Consider the following 21,770-nt stretch of genomic DNA (forward strand, 5'->3'; position numbering starts at 1 on the left):
TGGGGTAGCCTGGCTGAAGACTACAGAGACAGGAAGAGGGCTATACAGTTAAGAGAAAGAGAGAGAGATGTGAATGACACTATGTGATAGATAGATAGATAGATAGATAGATAGATAGATAGATAGATAGATAGATAGATAGATAGATAGATAGATAGATAGATAGATAGATAGATAGAAGGCACTATATGATAGACAGATATGTAAGGTGCTATATGGTAGATAGATAGATAGATAGATAGATAGATAGATAGATAGATAGATAGATAGATAAAAGGCACTATATGATAGACAGATATGTAAGGTGCTATATGGTAGATAGATAGATAGATAGATAGATAGATAGATAGATAGATAGATAGATAGATAGATAGATAGATAGATAGATAGATAGATAGATAGATAGATAGATAGATAGATAAAAGGCACTATATGATAGACAGATATGTAAGGTGCTATATGGTAGATAGATAGATAGATAGATAGATAGATAGATAGATAGATAGATAGATAGATAGATAGATAGATAGATAGATAGATGTGTAAGGCACTTTATAATGGATAGATAGACATGAAATGCACTATATAATAGATAGATAAAAATGAAAGGCACTATATAATAGATAGATATGAAAGGCACTATATGACAGATAGATAGATACTGTATGAAAGGCACAATATGATGAAAGATAGATAGACAGATACGTAAGACACTATATAATAGATAGATATGAAAGGCACTATATGATAGATAGATATGAAAGGCACTATATGATAGACAGATATGTAAGGTGCTATATGATAGATATATGGATAGATTGATGGATAGATGTGTAAATCACTATATGATAGACAGATATGTAAGGCACTATATAATAGATAGCATCTGGCTCATTGTTGTCATTTTTTCAGCCAGAGTTCCTCATGCTGGTTGGGGTTCAAATGCTGTTATGTTTCTTTTGTTCATATTTTATGTTAACAGAATTTATGTCCACGTGTATTCTGTTGTGTTCTGTGTGTGTCATGAGTGGTCCCACCTGAGATGGGGGTCACCTGCCCATCACCATCCAGCCCATCACCATCCAGCCCTCTAAAGGCAGGGGTAACCCCCACAGTCCCTTGTGGTTCACTGAATGTGCTCGTGGTGGTGTTGAGGTCTTCTGTGTATTTTTTCCCATGTAGTCTCATCCTCTTCCTCCCGATTCTGACCCCAAGTCGAGTGGATGGCCCGGTTTTAACTCCAGACCCTGGAGTACTTCCAGTGCTCAATCTGTTACTCCTGGAAGCACTTCTGTGTCTGGCAGGATCCCAATGGTCCTTGTGCCATCAGTATTCCACAGCTCCCCCTGGTGGCCCCCATAGAACCTAACAGGACAGACCCCTGGGACCACAACTCCCCTGTGGGTGTCTATACTAGGGTCCTCCAGACAGGATGCAGCCACCCCTTGTAAAGGGGGATGTACTGCCCATCTCCAATACCATCACGTGAGCACTGGTGCCCACCCACAGGGCTGTGTACCCAGTTCACTTCTGCTCACTCTGCTGACTCACCACTCTACGGCTGCATTCAGCTCTAACACCATCGTTAAATGTGCTAGCTACACAATGGTGGGGGGTCTCACCAGGAAAGGGGAGGAGTGGGCTTACAGAATGGAGATACAATGATTGGCAGACTGGTACAGGTGCAACAATCTGTCACTTACAATGAACAAGACAAAACAGATGACTGTTGACTTCAGAAAAGCCCATGCCATCCACACCCCACTACCCATCGAGGGGCTCTGCTGGTGGAATCTGTCAAGAGCACCAAATTCCTTGGTGTGCACCTGGCAGCTGATCTTGCTTGGTTAATTAACACTCCCCTCCATTGCCAAGCAGGTGCAGCAGCGTCTCATCTTCCTTTAACAGCTGAGCAAAGCAAGCCCACCCTTCTCACCATATTCTAAAGGGGCACCATTGAGAGCGTTCTGACCAGCTGCATCACCATCTGCTTTGGGAACTGCAATGTCTCCGACAGCAACACCCTACAATGGCTAGCAGCAGGAAAGACCATAGGGACCACCCTGCCCTCCACTAAAGACACCAAGTGTATTGGAGGACCACTCGCACCCCTCCCATGGTCTCTTTGTCACACTTTCATCTGGCAGAAGGTACCGGAGCTTCTGAACCAGTTGGGCCTGGTAATGTAACGGCTTCTACTCCGTGGCTGTCCGCACGCTGAACCCTGTGGTGCCCACCTGCCTAGGAGTTTATTTACATGCTGTGCATTTGATACACTTGGTACTGCACTCATTTTTATTATTAGTTGTTGTTAATATTTATTTATTTATTACTACTTCAATGTACAGGGTGAGCAAAAAAAGTACCACATTTCAGAACGCTTATTCTACAAAAGTGATACAAGATAAAATAAATTTCATTACGACACAAGAAGGGGGATACAAATGTGTTTTAAAAATGATGTCTTTAAGGTGGTGGCCATCATTAGCGATGCACTCTTCGAGACGATTTCTGAATGCTTGCATTACTCATTTGGCCATTTCAAGGAGAATAGCGACGACTTTGTGGCAAATAGCATCCTTGAGGGCTTCAGGGTTTTGAGGTCGGTGTTAGTATACTTTGAGCTGGAGAAGAAATCGCACGGAGCGAGATCAGGCGAACGTGAACACCACCCGACATCGCCGCGCAGGGAGATCAGCTTCCCTGGAAAAGCATCTCCTACAAAACTTGCAAAGATTTCTGCACAGGCCATATGATCTGTTGCTCCATCCTGTTGAAACCAGGCATCCGCCACATTCATTTTTTCCAGTTCTCTAGCGTTTCAATGTGATGTTCTGAAGTGACAGTGAACGTAGGTCCCCCCTCCTCAAAAAAGTAAGGGCCTACAATGCCAAATTCTGCAATGGTGCACCAAACTGTAACATGCTCACTGTGCAGGGGTCTCTGAAGAAGCTCATGAGGGTTGGTTTCAGCCCAGTAGCAAAAGTTTTGCTTATTTACGCAACCATTCAAATGGAAATGTGCCTCGTCGCTGCACGTGACAATGGCGTCTCGATGAACGGTTTGCAGAATGTTGGCACACAACTCTCTACAGCTCTCCCAGTCTCTCGCAGTGAGTTCCTGCAGTGCCATCATTTTGTGTGGATGGAAATTAAGGTCGTCATACAAAATCAAAGACGTGTTAGAAGCGCGCTGAACGTCTAGGAGACAGCAAAATTGATGCCCTTACAGCTCGGATGTTTTCAGGCGGTTGTACAGTCTGAGGATGGCCTGGAGATTTCCTGTTCAATGTTGTACCCGTCTGTCTAAATTTAGCCACCCACTGAAGAATTGTTTTCGAATTTGGGAGGAATGTTCAAGTGCATTCGGAAGGCGTGTTGCGTAGTGATGATGGATTCATTATTTTTGAAGAAAGCTTCGACAGTGAAAGCACTTTGCACACCGGACCAAGGCATGTGGCCGACTGAAAACAACAAGGGATCGCCTACCTAAGGACCCCACAGTCCAACCCACTCGGCCGCCTCTACCTCGCGTAATGACCTCGAGAAGTGTGGTACTTCATTTTGGCTCACCCTGTGTTACTATCTATTCATTTACCATTTATTTAAGTAGTCATTTATCGTATACTTTGTAATTTTTCTCACACTGATACTGCGTGTGATAAGTGTCCCGTGGCACTGGGCTCCTTTTAAATACGTAATTGCGCCCCGCCAGTGTGCAGACCCTAATCGGGCGTCAGCACGCTTCACGCTGAGGACAGCTGGGGGTGTCTGCCTAATCACCAATACACGTACGAGTGAGTGCATCAGGCAGGTGCCTCATTGATTCCTCAGAGGGTGCAGTGTGTTTGCATCCTGTGCCCAGTTAGAAGTTTCGTTATAAAGGGAGCCTGTATGGGTGAACAGAATAGAAGCAGAGCCGTGAGAACAGCATTTGGGAGAAGTGGCAGGACAAACCAGCCAGCCAGCTAGGGTGGAAAGTCAGTGCGGTCGTTGGTCCCACGTAGGAGCAAAGGATTGGTGCTCTAGGGCCAAATCGTCCCCACTGAATGGTTGTAGTGGAGTAGGTGCGATCGAGGGGACATCCGAGGTACGCCAGAGCGAGCGAGAAGGAAGACGAGAGAACAGCCGACCTCGAATTGTCTGGCCAACACCACCCGTGGGAGTCAGGTTGGTGAGGACCGCAGGCTAATGCCATCTCCGCCAGCTGAGCGAGCAATGGGTGAGCCGGGGAGATGAAGAGGGTCTTGTGGAAAGAACATTGTCCTGATGACTGTTGGTTTTTATTCTCATTTTAAGTCTTGCTTTAAATCTCATGGATTGTCACTTTTTCTTGTCACCATTTTGTTTTGTCTTAATAAAAGTACCCAGGCACTTTTGCACTAAACCCCTTGCTATGTGTATGTGTTGTGTCCTCACCTGCTGAGTTATATCTCAGGTACATAATCGGCGATGGCGGGTTCAAATTTCGGAGTGGTGGCTCTGAGGCTAAGGATCTGCGCTGGTATCCCAAAGGTTGCCGGTTCGAATCCCCGTCACTGCCAAAAAGGCCACTGCTCTGCTGGGCCCTTGAGCAAGGCCCTTAACCTTCAATTGCTCCAGGGGCGCTGTACAATGGCTGACCCTGTGCTCTGACCCCAAGGAGTATGCGAAAACTAACAAATTCCTAATACGAGAAATTGTATAAGACGAAATAAAGAACAAAAAAAAAAAAAAAAAGATGCAGCCCATAGCGTGGAGCCGACCCGAACCACCACACTGCGGTCCTGTGCCATTGTATGTAAACCGACTTGACTTGACTTAGTTTATTATTTTGGGGTCCTCCTTTTCAGGGTCACCAAAGTGGCCACCAATGCTAAGATTTTTTTTTTTTGTTGTTGAACAGATGACCTTAAGGCATGAAGATGGTGATGACGATAGCCAGCCACCGCCGATGGGTCGGAAGGATCGAAGGAGGTCAAGTGTTGGGGGGACAAGTGAGCGGCGGGGCCTGGAGCGCAGAAGGAGCCGGAGGCATTCCATCCAAAACAGCAAGGGACCCACGTCTGCTCCCGCCAGCCCCAGCAGTCCCTATGGTCAATCAGCCAACGGATTTATGCCATACTGCAGTCCAAGAATTGAAGATCTCAGCGAAAAGTAAGGGGCACGTCGTGTCTGTGTCATTGTCCACGTGTCTCGTGCTTTTTGGGAGAGTGTCCATCTTTTAAAAGTCTCATGTGAGGACACCATTCATTGTGTGTGTGTCGGTACCACAACGCGTCTTTAGCCACTAATGTGGAGGTAATTGTGATATAAGCAGCTGTTTGTTTTATTAGCAAAATAGTAAACATTTAACATGTGACTTAACAGTAAGGACCCCCCCATGCTGGCCAGTGACGCTGGTTTTTTTTCACAATAGCAGACCATGCACTGCTCAGCTCCATCAGCTTAGTCCAGTGGTTCCCAAAGTGTGTACTGCGGCTTCTTCACAGGAGCGCCACAAAATATTACAACATTTTCATAATTTTATTTCCATTTTCAATTCAATGTGATAGGACGCGACATCTGGCAGACCGTGGTGCAAACCCGTAACTCACTTAGAAATAACTGTTTGTGGAAGCCTCTACAAATGATCACTAGATGGCGCTCTACAAGAATTAAGTTTCTCGATTGTTTTAGTAGTTTATCGAACTTTCTCGGTACTTTGAGTTTGTATATAAACAGCTGTCGGTTTGGCGCGGCCTTAGTGTTGAATTCGTTTTTGGAGATTGTATCAACTGTGTATTGTTGTGATTAAGTCAAGTGAAGTTTTTGAAGTACTAGGGGGCTTTGCCCCCGGGTCGCTTCACTCGCCCACCCCCAGGTTTGGTTAACCGGGTATACAATTTAAAGAAATTGTTATTTTCATGGGAATTGTTACATATACATTATTTTCACTTTTACTTTAAAACTTTAGTAAAAACAATATTTGGAATTAACATTTCCTCAAGATCGCATTGAATTTTGATTCCGTGTTTGGACTGACATCGTGACAACGCAACGTATAACTGCCTGTGATTGAATATCGTTTCTTTCTGTCTAATAAATAAAACGACTTTCTCGACTGTTTATCCCTGCTCTTTCCTCTTAGTCGCTTTGTCGTTGACGTATCATCTAGAACGTATAAAATTATTGTCCTGATAACATTTATAAGAGCTGAGAGCGCAGGAAGTGTGTCTGCCCAAAGCATTCACATGACTGACGTTAGATGACCGTGGTCATGTTTGTAAAAAGTTGTAACTATGGCGTGACTTGAAAGAATCTCATGTTAAAAGTCACCATCTGACAGGACTTCATAAAGTTTTTGGAACTTTTCTCACTGGCAACACGAATTAGACAATCTACAAGTCTCCAACTTAAAGTTTAAATCCGAACAATATATTTAATCTCTTGTCGCTGTTCTGTTATTTCATCAAGTAATAATTTTCATTTGTTTGCGCAAACACGATCTTTACTATCGTTTTTTTGAGACTTTCGAATTTTCGTACTTCCATTATCTCTAACCTGCTGTGCATGTGTACTGCGGCAACATTTTTGAATTCTTTACGACGTTCTACTTTGTCATGTACTCTTTGTCCTTTATTTCCGGCCCCAGGCATGGACTCGTCCTGCAGGACGTATAAATGTCTCTCCGGGAAAATCTCATCTCGTATCCTTCCAAGATTTTTTTTTATAATAGAGAGATTTCTTCTCATCTGCGGTGGGTTGGCACCCTGCCCGGGATTGGTTCCTGCCTTGTGCCCTGTGTTGGCTGGGATTGGCTCCAGCAGACCCCCGTGACCCTGTGTTTGGATTCAGCGGGTTGGAAAATGGATGGATGGATGGATCGTTTTTTTACTAAACAGTAATAAGCGTTGTGAGAGTGAAAATAAAGAGGCCAGAGTGTGAAAAAGCGCAAACATCGAAAACATGACGACAGTTATTTGGACTTTGGCTTTACGTTGACAGAAGTCAGTGGTAAAGAGAGGCCGCAGTGTGTACTGTCTATGAAAGTTTTGGCACCAGAGTGCCTGCTACCAAGTCAGGTGAAACACCATTTAGACACCAATCATCCCAACATGGTTAGTAAATCTCAGGACTACTTTAACAGAAAGTTAAAAGAATTAAATCAACAAAGCATTGGTAGCATCTTACAAGGTGGCACATAGAATCGCGCTGACTTCTCTCATTCATTCATGCTGGCTGGCTCGTCCTCTTTTTTTCACCCCACTTCCACTCTCGCTCCCTTTTTCCTTTCCTTTTCGTCTGCTTTTTTTACACTCTCCTTCTGTGCTGGCCCATTCTTATATGGCTCCGTGGACGCAACGTCTCAATTGCGCACCGTAGGAAGCCGATTAAGCAACTGAGAACGATCGCACCCTCACGTGCAGGTGCGACTCCCCCCAATTACTCCATCAACTCCCCACGGCTGCACGATCACGCCCTTGGAGACTGACACGGCTTATGGATTATATAAAAGCCGCCATTCTTTCGTAGCCGCAGACCTGCTACACCACAATCCCACTAGTTGTAATTAGTTGAATTTGTTCACTTTTTTGTGATCTTAAATACGTGTTTTATTTATTTTTACTTAACCCTTTAAGTAAAAAATAATTATTGGCTATTTTGCTCATTAGAATTTTACGGGGGGCCTTGGGAAAAACTGGATTCAGCAAGGGTGCCGAGAATCGAAAAAGTTTGGGAACCACTGGCTTAGTCTATTCTTTTCCCAGCAATGATTTCTGGAGAACGGAGATGAGAATCTGAAAAGCCGATCAGTCTGCTTTACTAATTCATGTCATCTTTTCTCATTGGTTTTTGGCTCCTCCATTCCATTTTCATTCCTTCGCATCTCTGAACTCTGCCACCGCCGGCTTGCAGCAATACGAGCAGGCCTGAGAGCCACATGGCCGCCTACAGGGCTGATGACCACTCAGAGGGCGAGAGCATGTTTGAGGCAGAGTTTGCGCCATGGCCAGTGTGAGTATGGCATATTGCGCCCTCCAGTTGGTGAAGCATGTCGATATTGCATCGCTTCATTGTGTTACCTTAAAAGGGGTTTGTCGGTTCGATGAGAGAAAAGCATGGAATGTGATTTGTCACTTGTGATGTCCATTTTCATCTTCATGATGGATGACGTGAACGGCATATGCATGGTTAACAATGCTTTGTTATTTTGGCCTTGAAATTTTTGCGAAACTTTGTGCTTTACTGTACTGTAATTATTGTGATTATTGTATAAACCCGTCTTTTAAACTTCTTTCTGTTAGATGTGGGGGATGAATTTGTAGTATTTTACACTGTGATGTGACTTCAGTACACTGAAGATGAGTACTTGGAGTGTTTTTTGCTTTGCGCGTCCCCAACCTTAACCTATCGTCTATCGGAGGAGTGAAAGCTTTAGATTCGTCAAAAATTTCAATATCCAGTTTTCGACAGATCTCGACATTTTAGGGTCCCCCTGATACCGGAAACATCGATATCTCGATGATGTGTGTGTGTCTGTCTGTCATTCTGTGTGTCACAGTTTCTTGGGGATGGTCTAGAGCTAAAACGACTGGAGGGAAAAATACCAAACTCGAAACGTAAGCCTGTTATGAGATGACGATGTGCTGATGAGTTTTTGAGCCAAAATATGCCAGAGAAGGAGGCACTCTAGAAGAACCCTCAAATACTGTAATTCTGCAATTAATTATGAATTCTTCTCATCAGTTGCTATCATAATGACCTGTTTTATGATCAGAAAGAGACAGGTAAATAATTAATTAAAATGTTATAGAATATTTCAGGTAATTTGGCTTCTAGAGCGTAAAGCCTGCTGATGCTCACATCCAAATTTTTCATTTGAGGTTTTGATTTTTGGTGCCACTCCACAAAAGTGGTGAAGTGGAAAGCCATGTTTTTTATTTGTATATGCTGTAGAAAAGGCGCTATATATGCGCCTGACCCGCACAGAAGGACACAGAGGCACCTATAAAACAAGGACTTTTTATTTTCTTCTTCACCCGTGGGCGCACGTCTTCCCCGTGACCCACAGGCAATACACAGTCCCAAAAACACTCTTTTCCCCACAGCACTCTTTTCTCACCACCACCCACCACTCCGCAAGTGTAGTCCTCCTCCTCCCGACCCTGGCTGTCTGAGTGGTGGTGGCTGGCCCTTTTTATACCCCACCCGAAAGCGTTCCAGGTGCTTGATCACCTGGTCCTAATTGCATTTCCGGGTGGGGCTGAAGATTCGACCAGCTGCAGATTCCATGCAGCTCCCCCTAGCGGCCATCCGAGCTCCCAACCAGGCTGAGGAGGACTCCATCTTCCATGGAGCCATGCGCCAGGTTGGGCAATCATTGTCCACCAGGGAGGCTGCCACCAAGCGTCCCGGGGGAGGTATTGAAGTGTCCATGGCTGCTCCCCCGGAACATATGCAGCAGGGGTGTCCCTGCCGGGCATGGGACCCGACTGTCCTTCACAATGCCTAACAAAATGCATTCCAGCACATGGCGCACCACGAAATGATTAAAGAGTACTGCAGTAAATAGGCTGTCTGCATTGCTTTTTGGGTTCATTTCAGTTTTTCACAACATTACAACAAAATAAGCACTTAGTACGAAATATGTCAGCACTGTCATTAAAATCAGGAGTGTCCTGCTCAACGAATGTTGTACCAAGCGGCAGAGGATTTTTACAGGGTCTTACCTTTTGAGGCAAGGCAGGAGAATCATGGAGGTCGTTTGTATTACGTTTGTGTGAAATGGACTTGGGAGTAAGTTGAGCAGCAGAGACAGTGTGATTTTTGGGATGTGTTTGTCATGATTTGATTTTATGCTAATTATGTAGTATAATTTTGTATTTGTATTAGAGGTTTTTGAGATCGAGGATTCTTTTTTTTTATTAATTACTAATGATTTAGATGTATTGTTTAGCAACGTCCTCAATGTCCATAAGAAAAGTTTCTGATATAATAGGCATCTATGGTGACCAAACGGCATCAAAATCTTCCATTAAAAATCTCACATTACTCATATTGTCCTGAACGTATGTATGTTTAATAAAATATCTTTCTACTTTATAATCAAAGGCTACAGTCTGTGTGAGTGTGTGTGCCTGGTTCTTCCAAGCCGTCTGATTGGTCAATTTTGCTTTGGTGTGATTGGTCAGTTTGGTTTTGGTGATGCAATTGAAAGAGGAAATGCGAGTGTCAGAGACACAAGGAGGAATATGACTGTAGGAGTCACGCTGACAGAGTGTCCTTCAAAGACAGGAAGTATAAAAGTGGACAGGAGGTGAGCAATGCGCCTCGAAATGACAGAGTCTGAAAAGCTGGCTCTACTGGAATGTGATTGAAAGAGCAAAAGAGGTTCAGACACACAAGAGGATACTGAAGAAAGGTGTCGGAGGAGCACAGAGGGAACAAACAGGGCAAAAGATATGAAATATCACAGAGATAGCATTTACCCCAGGGTGGGGATTTGGGTTTTTACAGTGGCTCGATAGATAGATAGATAGATAGATAGATAGATAGATAGATAGATAGATAGATAGATAGATAGATAGATAGATAGATAGATAGATAGATAGATAGATAGATAGATAGATAGATAGATAGATAGATAGATAGATAGATAGATAGATGTAAAAGACACTATAAGATAGATAGATAGATAGATGTAAAAGACACTATATGATAGATAGATAGATAGATAGATAGATAGATAGATAGATAGATAGATAGATAGATAGATAGATAGATAGATAGATAGATAGATAGATAGATAGATAGATAGATAGTTAGATAGATAGATAGATGTAAAAGACACTATAAGGTAGATAGATAGATAGATGTAAAAGACACTATATGATAGATAGATAGATAGATAGATAGATAGATAGATAGATAGATAGATAGATAGATAGATAGATAGATAGATAGATAGATAGATAGATAGATAGATAGATAGATAGATGTAAAAGACACTATAAGGTAGATAGATAGATAGATGTAAAAGACACTATATGATAGATACATAGATAGATAGATAGATGTAAAAGACACTATATGATAGATAGATAGATAGATAGATAGATAGATAGATAGATAGATAGATAGATAGATGTAAAAGACACTATATGATAGATAGATAGATAGATAGATGTAAAAGACACTATATGATAGATAGATAGATAGATAGATGTAAAAGACACTATATGATAGATAGATAGATAGATAGATAGATAGATAGATAGATAGATAGATAGATAGATAGATAGATAGATAGATAGATAGATAGATAGATAGATAGATAGATGTAAAAGACACTATAAGATAGATAGATAGATAGATAGATAGATAGATAGATAGATAGATAGATAGATAGATAGATAGATAGATGTAAAAGACACTATATGATAGATACATAGATAGATAGATGTAAAAGACACTATATGATAGATAGATAGATAGATAGATAGATAAATAGATAGATAGATAGATGTAAAAGACACTATATGATAGATAGATAGATAGATAGATAGATAGATAGATAGATAGATAGATAGATAGATGTAAAAGACACTATATGATAGATAGATAGATAGATAGATAGATAGATAGATAGATAGATAGATAGATAGATAGATAGATAGATAGATAGATAGATGTAAAAGACACTATATGATAGATAGATGGATAGATGTAAAAGACACTATAAGATAGATAGATAGATAGATAGATAGATAGATAGATAGATAGATAGATAGATAGATAGATAGATAGATAGATAGATAGATAGATAGATAGATAGATAGATAGATAGATAGATGTAAAAGACACTATATGATAGATACATAGATAGATAGATAGATGTAAAAGACACTATATGATAGATAGATAGATAGATAAATAGATAGATAGATAGATGTAAAAGACACTATATGATAGATAGATAGATAGATAGATAGATAGATAGATAGATAGATAGATAGATAGATAGATAGATAGATAGATAGATAGATAGATAGATAGATAGATGTAAAAGACACTATATGATAGATAGATGGATAGATGTAAAAGACACTATAAGATAGATAGATAGATAGATAGATAGATAGATAGATAGATAGATAGATAGATAGATAGATAGATAGATGTAAAAGACACTATATGATAGATAGATAGATGTAAAAGACACTATATGATAGATAGATAGATAGATAGATAGATAGATAGATAGATAGATAGATAGATAGATAGATAGATAGATAGATAGATAGATGTAAAAGACACTATAAGATAGATAGATGTAAAAGACACTATAAGATAGATAGATGGATAGATTGATAGATGAGAAAGGCACTATATTATAGACAGATGGATAGATAGACTGCGGTGGGTTGGCACCCTGCCCGGGACTGGTTCCTGCCTTGTGCCCTGTGTTGGCTGGGATTGGCTCCAGCAGACCCCCGTTACCCTGTGTTCGGATTCAGCAGGTTAGATAATGGATGGATAAATACATAGATGTAAAAGGCGCTATATTAAAGATAGACAGACACATGCACTATGGTCTGAACACACACCAGAATGACTAAAAAATAAAATTAAAAAGAGTAAAATTTGGTGACAGCCAAGTCAAAATGTGGATGATGCACCACGGGTAACGTGAGATTTTTTCAGGGATGTTTTTGATGATGGTTGGCTGTTGTCCGGCCTTGGTCTCCACAGGTGACTTTTCCCTCAGACATTTTGTATCCTCTGTTGTACATTTAGGTCAGCACTACTTGTGTAACGTCAGCCAGATTAAAGTGAGGGTAAGAACTGAGAGAAGGAATATGCGAGGCAGAGACAGAATACTGTAACATACAAACAAATATCCTTTGGGGTGGCGTATTCCTTTAAGTCTCCCAGTCATTACAACTTTTCCCAAACGTTTTCATCTCTCTCCATCTGAAGGATTCAATATGGCCTCAGTCGTTTTTTCGCTTTATCAGCAAGTCCGCTCCCAGCCACAGCGACAATAAGTTAGCATTTTTTTCGAGTCTCCGAATGCCCAATGCATTGTTACACATTTTGATTAGCCACATTTCCAAGCGTCCCACCGAGCCAACATGGAAAAAGCAAAAGGCATTCCACCATTGCGTCTTTTATCTCAGTTGTCTTCGAGGCTGAAATGTCAGAAATTCAGCCGATGGTGTTTTCGTAATTACTGTAGGGTTTTGGAACTTTCCTCGACTATAATGGAGTTTAATTCCTCTTCTGAGAGTTGTGGCAGTTCTGCATGGTCAGGACTTCAGCCAGACTGGAAGAGACTGAGAAAGAGGGAAGTGGCGGTTTATTAAATACACACCATTTAACGGAAATATTCTGCAACTTCTAACATCTCCAATAAAGTTTTAACGATGATGTTGGCTAATTAAATTCCTTCTGAAGTGGTCACTCGCCCACAACTCTGTGATCTGGTCCAAAAAAATAAATAGTCAAATCCATCAAAATTCAATTTCCAATAAGAGTTCACACACCCAGTAGTTTTTTTGTTTTTTATTCCTGGTGCCTTTCCTCAGGAAATGTCCCGAGTGGATTTGTTAACATGCAGGCCGCCCTGTCACCATGTTGTATTTGTGAAGAGGCCAGTGAAAGGCGCTATATAGAGAGAAGTCTTGTTATCGGATTAAAGGTGCTGATATCCCGCTCTGTGTAGAACTTGAATGTTCTCTCCATTTCCTAGACAGCGGCCATAACCAATCTGGCCTTTCACCCTTTGCTGCTATAGTTGCTCCAGGGGGTCCTTCAGAGTTGTTGGAAGATGCGTCTTGTTCCGGCATCAAGCAGCATGAGTCTTGGATGGGACGGAGAACATGCAAACTCCATAGAGATGGGGCTTGAACCCAGGATTGTGGAGCTGTGAGGCAGTGCTGCCAACCATGGTGTTACTTTGCTGTAATCGTCCATTGCAGTTGATTCATTCTTCAATCAGACCTTCTGCTCGGGGTCTTGGTGTGGTGGACATTTTGTTTTGGTGTCCGGCTCCCTTCGTTCTGCTTCTTCCATTAGTCCAGTAGGACCCCTGGAGGCCATGGTTGCACCTGCTCCCAGCTGCTCAGCAGGAGTGCCGTTCCTCTTCGCCTCCATTCCACAGCACTGGTCCAACCACCTAATCCTGCTCTCCCATAATCCTCAGTTCTTCCTTTATCGCCGCCTTCACATTACAAATCTCATTTGTCTATTCTGAATTTTCATTCAGATCGGATTTGCCCATCTTGATGGTTCCCGTTGTGACAAAGGCGCTATACCAGCGCTCAACCCGACACAGGCAGACACAGGAGGCACACCGATGAAACAAATAAATGGTTTATTTTTCCTTTTCTTCGCCTGGGGGTAACGCCTTCCCCGTTCCCACAGGCACAACACTGTCCCAGTAAGCACCAAACACAATCACCACAATACTTTTTTCTTCTTCTTTTCTCCTCCACTCTTCTCCAGCAAGCTTTGTCTCCCTCCTCCTGACTCTGGCATCCGGAGTGGTGGCCGCTGGCTTCTTTTGTAGCCCACCCTGAAGTGCTCCAAGTGTCCAGGTGTGATGGAAAACCCTCTCACATGGGAACCACTGCAGCGCCCCCCAAGGTGGTGGCCACAGACCCCAACAGGCTTAAGTTCCAAAATCCCATGCCCGTGGCCCAGATGCAACCCAGGGGGGGTCTGCCATCTAGCATTCCAAGGGAGGTACTGTCCTGACCAGACTTGCTCCCCCGGTCCATAGAATGAAGAGCCGTCCCGGCCATCTGTGACACCATTCATAAGTACAAGTGACCTGCTGTATCTAACCGTAATGTGAACGCAACGGTCATCCAAAATGACACGCATGTGCACATCATCTGCGTCACTAGCAACAAAAAAATTCAAATTTGTGAGATGGATGCGATGGTAGCTCATGTGTGCATCGCATTTTGCTCTGGAGGATGGCAGATGGTTGGTCAGCTGTACGTGATTGGCCAGACGGGTTGCTTTATGTGTTTTCACAGCTATCGCTGGCACTGCTGCGCCAAGAGATGTATGGATACCAGAAAGGAGCCAACAGTGGTGAGCCCATGACTGTTGTCACAGCTGTAGTTCTCCTCCATTTTTGTTTTTGCCGAGTTGCCGGTGCTGACTGATGATGATGACAGCACTCAGATCGTGCGTACAGTCAAAAAAACTCACGTGAATTCCGCTCTGACCGTTGTCATTCATGTCGCAGGGCCACAAATCGGTTGGGACCACATAAGAAAGGGACTCCAATCTGATTTGAAAAGACCGGATTTCTGTGTCCACACAGCCCTGAAAACATCAGATTGATGCCACATTAAGGCAAAATAATGGGATTTGAGTCACTTCAGCCTGCTGATAGATAGATAGATAGATAGATAGATAGATAGATAGATAGATAGATAGATAGATAGATAGATAGATAGATAGATAGATAGATAGATAGATAGATAGATAGATAGATAGATAGATAGATAGATAGATAGATAGATAGATAGATAGATACTTTATTAATCCCAAGGGGAAAGTCACATACTCCAGCAGCACCTTACTGATACAAAAAAACAATATTAAATTAAAGATTGATAACAATGCAGGTAAAAACAGACAATAACTTTATATAATGTTAACGTTAACCTCCCGGGTGGAATTGAAGAGTCGCATAGTTTGGGGGAGGAACGATCTCCTCAGTCTGTCAGTGGAGCAGGACGGTGACAGCAGTCTGTCAATGAAGCTGCTCCTCTGTCTAGAGATGATCCTGTTTAGTGAATGCAGTGGATTCTCCATGATTGACAGGAGTCTGCTCAGCGCCCGTCGCTCTGCCACAGATGTCAAACTGCCCAGCTCCATGCCAACAATAGAGCCTGCCTTCCTCACCAGTTTGTCCAGGCGTGAGGCGTCTTTCTTCTTAATGCTGCCTCCCCAGTACACCACCGCGTAGAAGAGGGCGCTCGCCACAACTGTCTGATAGAACATCTGCAGCATCTTATTGCAGATGTTGAAGGACGCCAGCCTTCTAAGGAAGTATAATCGGCTCTGTCCTTTCTTACACAGAGCATCAGTATTGGCAGTCCAGTCCAATTTATCATCCAGCTGCACTCCCAGATATTTATAGGTCTGTACCCCCTGCACACAGTCACCTCTGATGATCACGGGGTCCATGAGGGGTCTGGGCCTCCTAAAATCCACCACCAGCTCCTTGGTTTTGCTGGTGTTCAGGTGTAGGTGGTTTGAGTCGCACCATTTAACAAAGTCCTTGATTAGGTTCCTATACTCCTCCTCCTGCCCACTCCTGATGCAGCCCACGATAGCAGTGTCATCAGCGAACTTTTGCATGTGGCAGGACTCCGAGTTGTATTGGAAGTCCGATGTATATAGGCTGAACAGGACCAGAGAAAGTACAGTCCCCTGTGGCGCTCCTGTGTTGCTGACCACAATGTCAGACGTGCAGTTCCCAAGACACACATACTGAGGTCTGTCTTTAAGATAGTCCACGATCCATGCCACCAGGTATGAATCTACTCCCATCTCTGTCAGCTTGTCCCTAAGGAGCAGAGGTTGGGTTGTGTTGAAGGCGCTAGAGAAGTCTAGAAACATAATTCTTACAGCACCACTGCCTCTGTCCAAGTGAGAGAGGGATCAGTGTAGCATATAAATGATGGCATCCTCCGCTCCCACCTTCTCCTGATATGCAAACTGCAGAGGGTTGAGGGCATGTTGAACCTGTGGCCTCAGGTGGTGAAGCAGCAGCCTCTCCATGGTCTTCATCACATGTGATGTCAGAGCAACAGGCCGGAAGTCATTCAGCTCACTAGGACATGATACCTTTGGGACTGGGGTGATACAAGATGTTTTCCAAAGCCTCGGAAATCTCCCCTGTTCCAGGCTCAGGTTGAAGATGTGCTGTAGATGACCCCCCAGCTCCGATGCACAGACCTTCAGCAGTCGTGGCGATACTCCATCTGGACCTTCATCTGAGCTTCATCTTTGTTTCTCCCTTCTGACCAACTCTGTGGGTGCAGGTGAACTTACTGGCCCGCAGGGCCTCCATGATGGGAAGGCTGTGGTAGCTGAGCTCATGAACACTGACAAGAAATCAGCCAACTGCCCCCATTATGTTCTCCATTGCTGTGTGGCTTCACTCTCGAGGTCTGAGCTGCACCCGCTCAGACAGGCCACATACCCCCGGGCACACCTTGCTCCACCACTGGCATCCGAGGCAGGTTATAGCACCCAAGTCAGTCCTGCAGACCTCAGCCCCTTCACTCTTCACCATGTGTGCCTTGGTTAGTCAGTTTGCCCCATTTGTCAGGGGGTTCAGCGTTCACATTCAGGGCTGCTGACGCTTTTGCAATTAAGAATTTAAATTTACCACCATAACAGCCCGATGGCCATATGGGTCAGTCAAGTCTTATAAATGAACGCGTTTAAAACAAAAATATTTTTCGTTGCTTCCGTAGCATATTCCCTAGGTGCAAATTATGGTGAATTATTAGAATATCGTGAATTCTGGCCTTTACCGAATGCTGCTTTTTATCAATGGCTCCTGACGGGAGATTAGTGATCTTTTCATGTAATGCAGCATGCAGGCCTCACACTGGGAATTGCACTTTCTAATAAATAATGAAGTAGAGTAAGAAAACACATAAAATATGAGGCGCGCAATTAAGTGGTTTTCGGCCTGAAGAGTATTTATCACATCCCGCTGCTCTCGGTGAAATGGGTTTGGAGGAGAGCGAATATGGAGACTCGAATGTATGCTTCAAAATAGGGGTGATTTAGCAAAGGTCAGTGTGCGTGTGCTGTGCTGCACCCTCGCTTGCTGTATCCGCACCGAAATACTCGTTAGGTCGTGTGGAAACAAATGAATAGCCTTGACGCACGAAAAAAGGTTTGGGGCAGCCACCCGTAGACTCGAATCCTGACTGCACAGATGTGTACAGAGTTGAGTCCAAAGCAGAACGGAATACAAGTGGAGGTTGTCTTGCTTTTAAAGCAGGTTGGCAGAAGTGATAGCACCCAAAGTGAGTCCTTGGTGCCAGAGCCAAAAATGACGTCCTTTTATGGAAGTGGTAGGGATTGGTATACTGGAAGTGCCATCATGGGCCCAGAACCGCAAATAACATCATGGACCTGGCACCAGAAGTGGCACCGTCGGAATCGGGCAGAGTTTCCCGTGTCTGGTCTGCAAAGATAAAGTAGAAAGGTTTCCTGCACCCCGCCACCCCCCCAGCCTGGCGTGGAATTACCTTCTTTTGGTCCTTCTAGCTGCTTCCCGTGCGCATGTGTGTGACAACCATTAGATCATTAAAAAGGGGGACACATGTGTTGCCATAGAGCGACAAGGATTTTGAAAAGGAATTTATGCGCCATGCCATGTGTAGCCTTCTCTACAGGTCTGTAACAGGTGGATTGGCACTTTGAAATTGCTAAGGTGGTGCCGAGGTTCCACTCGTGCTTCATGGATCCTTCATCTTGGGTTTGAGTTCCTCGCCTGTGTGTGGAGTCAGCATGTCCTGTCTGTTTCTGGTGTGGTTTCCTGCTGGCTTTCTCAGTTGTCCTCCCACATCCCCGAAGACAAGCCGGTTAGGTAGTAGCAGTGGTGGTGGTGGTGGTCTCATGCCTCACTGTGACTGTAAAAGTCTCAAGTCTTCTTTCTTTTTAGTCATCCCGGTGTATTTCTGAGAGGAGTGTGTTGCTTGTTAAAATATAGTTATATTATTTACTAGCTGTCCTCCGCGGCTGCGCCCACATAGTAATGAAACAGGACAAACTTTAAAAATCAATAGACGTTGGCACTATATCTGATTGTGTTCAGCTCTGATGGGAGAGTGTTCCCCGCTTGGGGAGAAAAGCACATGGCCGTGATGTCTCTGTCAATCAGCAGCAACCCTCTAAAACACACGTAGCTGATCTCTCTCTTATAAACGTCAAACATTACTCCTTAACAATCTGTAGATGATATTGTCTGTTGAACAAACAGGTACTGCTAGCTAAGCGGAGGCAAGGTGCACTCCAACACGTGGCGAGACGTAAACCAACTCGAACAGAGGCTGGCGAGTGAATGAGGAAGGACCCGCCCCCCTGCTCACGGCCCACAGCCACTCTCTTGGATTTGCATAAATACAGTAATCCCTCCTCCATCGCGGGGGTTGCGTTCCAGAGCCACCCGCGAAATAAGAAAATCCGCGAAGTAGAAACCATATGTTTATATGGTTATTTTTATATTGTCATGCTTGGGTCACAGATTTGCGCAGAAACACAGGAGGTTGTAGAGAGACAGGAACGTTATTCAAACACTGCAAACAAACATTTGTCTCTTTTTCAAAAGTTTAAACTGTGCTCCATGACAAGACAGAGATGACAGTTCCATCTCACAATTAAAAGACTTCAAACATATCTTCCTCTTCAAAGGAGTGCTCCTCAGGAGCAGATAATGTCAGAGAGATAGAGAAAAGCAAACAAATCAATAGGGCTGTTTGGCTTTTAAGTATGCGAAGCACCGCGGCACAAAGCTGTTGAAGGCGGCAGCTCACACCCCCTCCGTTAGGAGCAGAGAAAGAGAGAGAGATAGAGACAGAGTTTGATTTTCAATCAAAAATCAATACGTGCCCTTCGAGCTTTTAAGTATGCGAAGCACCGTGCAGCATTTCGCTTCAGGAAGCAGCTGCACAGAAGGTAGCAACGTGAAGGTAATCTTTCAGCATTTTTAGACGAGCGTCCGTATCGTCTAGGTGTGCGAACAGCCCCCCTGCTCAATCCCCCTACGTCAGGATCAGAGAAAGTCAGCGCAAGAGAGAGAGAAAAGTAAGCTGGGTAGCTTCTCAGCCATCTGCCAATAGCGTCCCTTGTATGAAATCAACTGGGCAAACCAACTGAGGAAGCATGTACCAGAAATTAAAAGAACCATTGTCCGCAGAAATCCGCGAACCAGCAAAAAATCCGCGATATATATTTAAATATGCTTACATATAAAATCCGCGATGGAGTGAAGCCGCGAAAGGCAAAGCGCGATATAGCGAGGGATTACTGTACATCGGGTACCGCAAGCAAACTCTGGTACTTAGCGCGATGAGAGAAGTCGCAAAATCAGCCGGAAAGTTCAAGCAAATTATAGCAAACAACCACATCTAAATCCGTTAAGTAGTTCTCTCGTGAAAAGCAGACAGACATACGGACAGAACACACTTGAACCACAAAATTTTTAAAACCGTTTCTTAGCGAGCACCTATAGGCCAAGGGTAACCTACATTCCAAATTTCAAGCCCCAAGTCCTCACAGTTCGGGAGATTTTGTGATGAGTGAGTCAGTGGTATTTGGCTTTTACATATAGAGATTGGGTTCATAAGAATGGCCTGTGAACACTTTGAAGTTTTTATTGTCTGGCGCCTCCTGACTCACCGGTCACATGTGACATGCCCTTCGGTTGTCAGGAAGTCTAGTTACACAAGGCGTCAGCCTTTTTGGGATTCCTCCCTGAATTGGGCCCTCTAGACCTGAAAAGCTTCATCTTTAGGCCGTTTCTGGGCCATGTATGGTGTAGAAAATGACACCCTTATGATAAACAGTAAGCCAATAGGTGTCTGCAGCTAAAATGAGCAGAAGGACCTGAAGGCCACATCAGCCGACTCCGGGGGTTCACCCCTGATGGCATACGAGGGATCAAAATGACTGCTTGTTACAAAACTTTTAGAAAATGTGGATCAGTGATACAGGCATACGAGTGTCATTTTATGGTTTTTCAAGGCTGCTGATCACAAATATAATATTTTTGATATTTGATTCTTTACCCACAGACATAGCCCTCTAAGAGCCTCTCACAGAAGGTTACAAATGACACATTTCAAACATTAAGCATGTGTAGTACTGTTTCAGATTGTTTCGAGGTCAGTGATGTTATCTTTGATTTTGGATCCTTTACTAGGGATCCAGCCCTCTATGAAACTCTAACAGAGGGTGACAAATGACAAATGTCTATTGCAATTGAGAATATTTAGATTTTTAACTGAGCGCTACTCACCTCTGGTCCTGGAGGTCTGCTGCACTGGCTGCAGGTTTTTGCTTTAACCAAATGTTTTTAATTAGAACTCATTTATTAAAACAGAATGCTTTTGGGGTTTGTTTTAGTTAACTTGTTTGTTATGACTCTTTATTACCTCTTTTTAGTTCTAGAGCGGTGCATTCAGGTTTTAATGTCACCAGTTTACTTAACTAGCCATCGGTTAATAATGAGGTGCAAATGACAAAGGAGCCAGCAGCTCTCCAGCCTAACGTGCCTCCATTCAAATGTGTGTGCATGTGCATCATAAAGTATCTGTGTTATTAAATGAGACAAAAGGGGAAGGACCAGAAGGTACAAATCTATTCTGGACCACAAAACGTGGATGACATTCTCAGAAAATGAAAAATTAAAAATGTGATAAAGATGTGTCACGGAAGGATGAAAGTGCTAACAAGTCATTTAATTACATAGCAGTTATCTACTAGGCCTGACTTCTAACTACGAATGAAAACCTGCAGCCGCTGTGGACCCCCAGGACTCAAGTTAAGTACCCCTGCTTTAAACATTTAAATTGAAGCACACATTTTAATTTTTCAAATATCTGACATGAGTGGTCTTTGTTTATTATGTACTTGTACCTCATGAACTAATTCAGATGTTATCAATTATTGAGCTTCTGTAAAAAGCCAAATTTCCTTCTATGGACAAATAAAGTGCTGTCCATCCGTCTGTCTCTTATATAGTACATTTCATGTATA

At 43.3% G+C, this 21,770-nt stretch overlaps 1 protein-coding gene across 7 annotated transcripts in view; it reads left to right on the forward strand.

Annotated features, from left to right (window-relative positions):
* Positions 1-21,770, forward strand: part of LOC114664022 (FH1/FH2 domain-containing protein 3-like) — a 722,250-nt gene that overhangs the window by 501,122 nt on the left and 199,358 nt on the right. For 4 of the 7 annotated variants that reach the window (XM_051935624.1, XM_051935621.1, XM_051935625.1 and 1 more), the window contains exons 10-11: positions 4,885-5,135; positions 7,878-7,976. In XM_051935624.1, coding sequence (XP_051791584.1) covers positions 4,885-5,135; positions 7,878-7,976 — 350 coding nt within the window. The remainder of the gene's footprint in view (positions 1-4,884; positions 5,136-7,877; positions 7,977-21,770) is intronic. The other 3 variants (XM_051935623.1, XM_051935627.1, XM_051935626.1) reach the window with 1 other exon arrangement.

This window comes from Erpetoichthys calabaricus, chromosome 13, assembly GCF_900747795.2.
Source record: "Erpetoichthys calabaricus chromosome 13, fErpCal1.3, whole genome shotgun sequence".
Taxonomy (NCBI): Eukaryota; Metazoa; Chordata; class Cladistia; order Polypteriformes; family Polypteridae; genus Erpetoichthys; species Erpetoichthys calabaricus.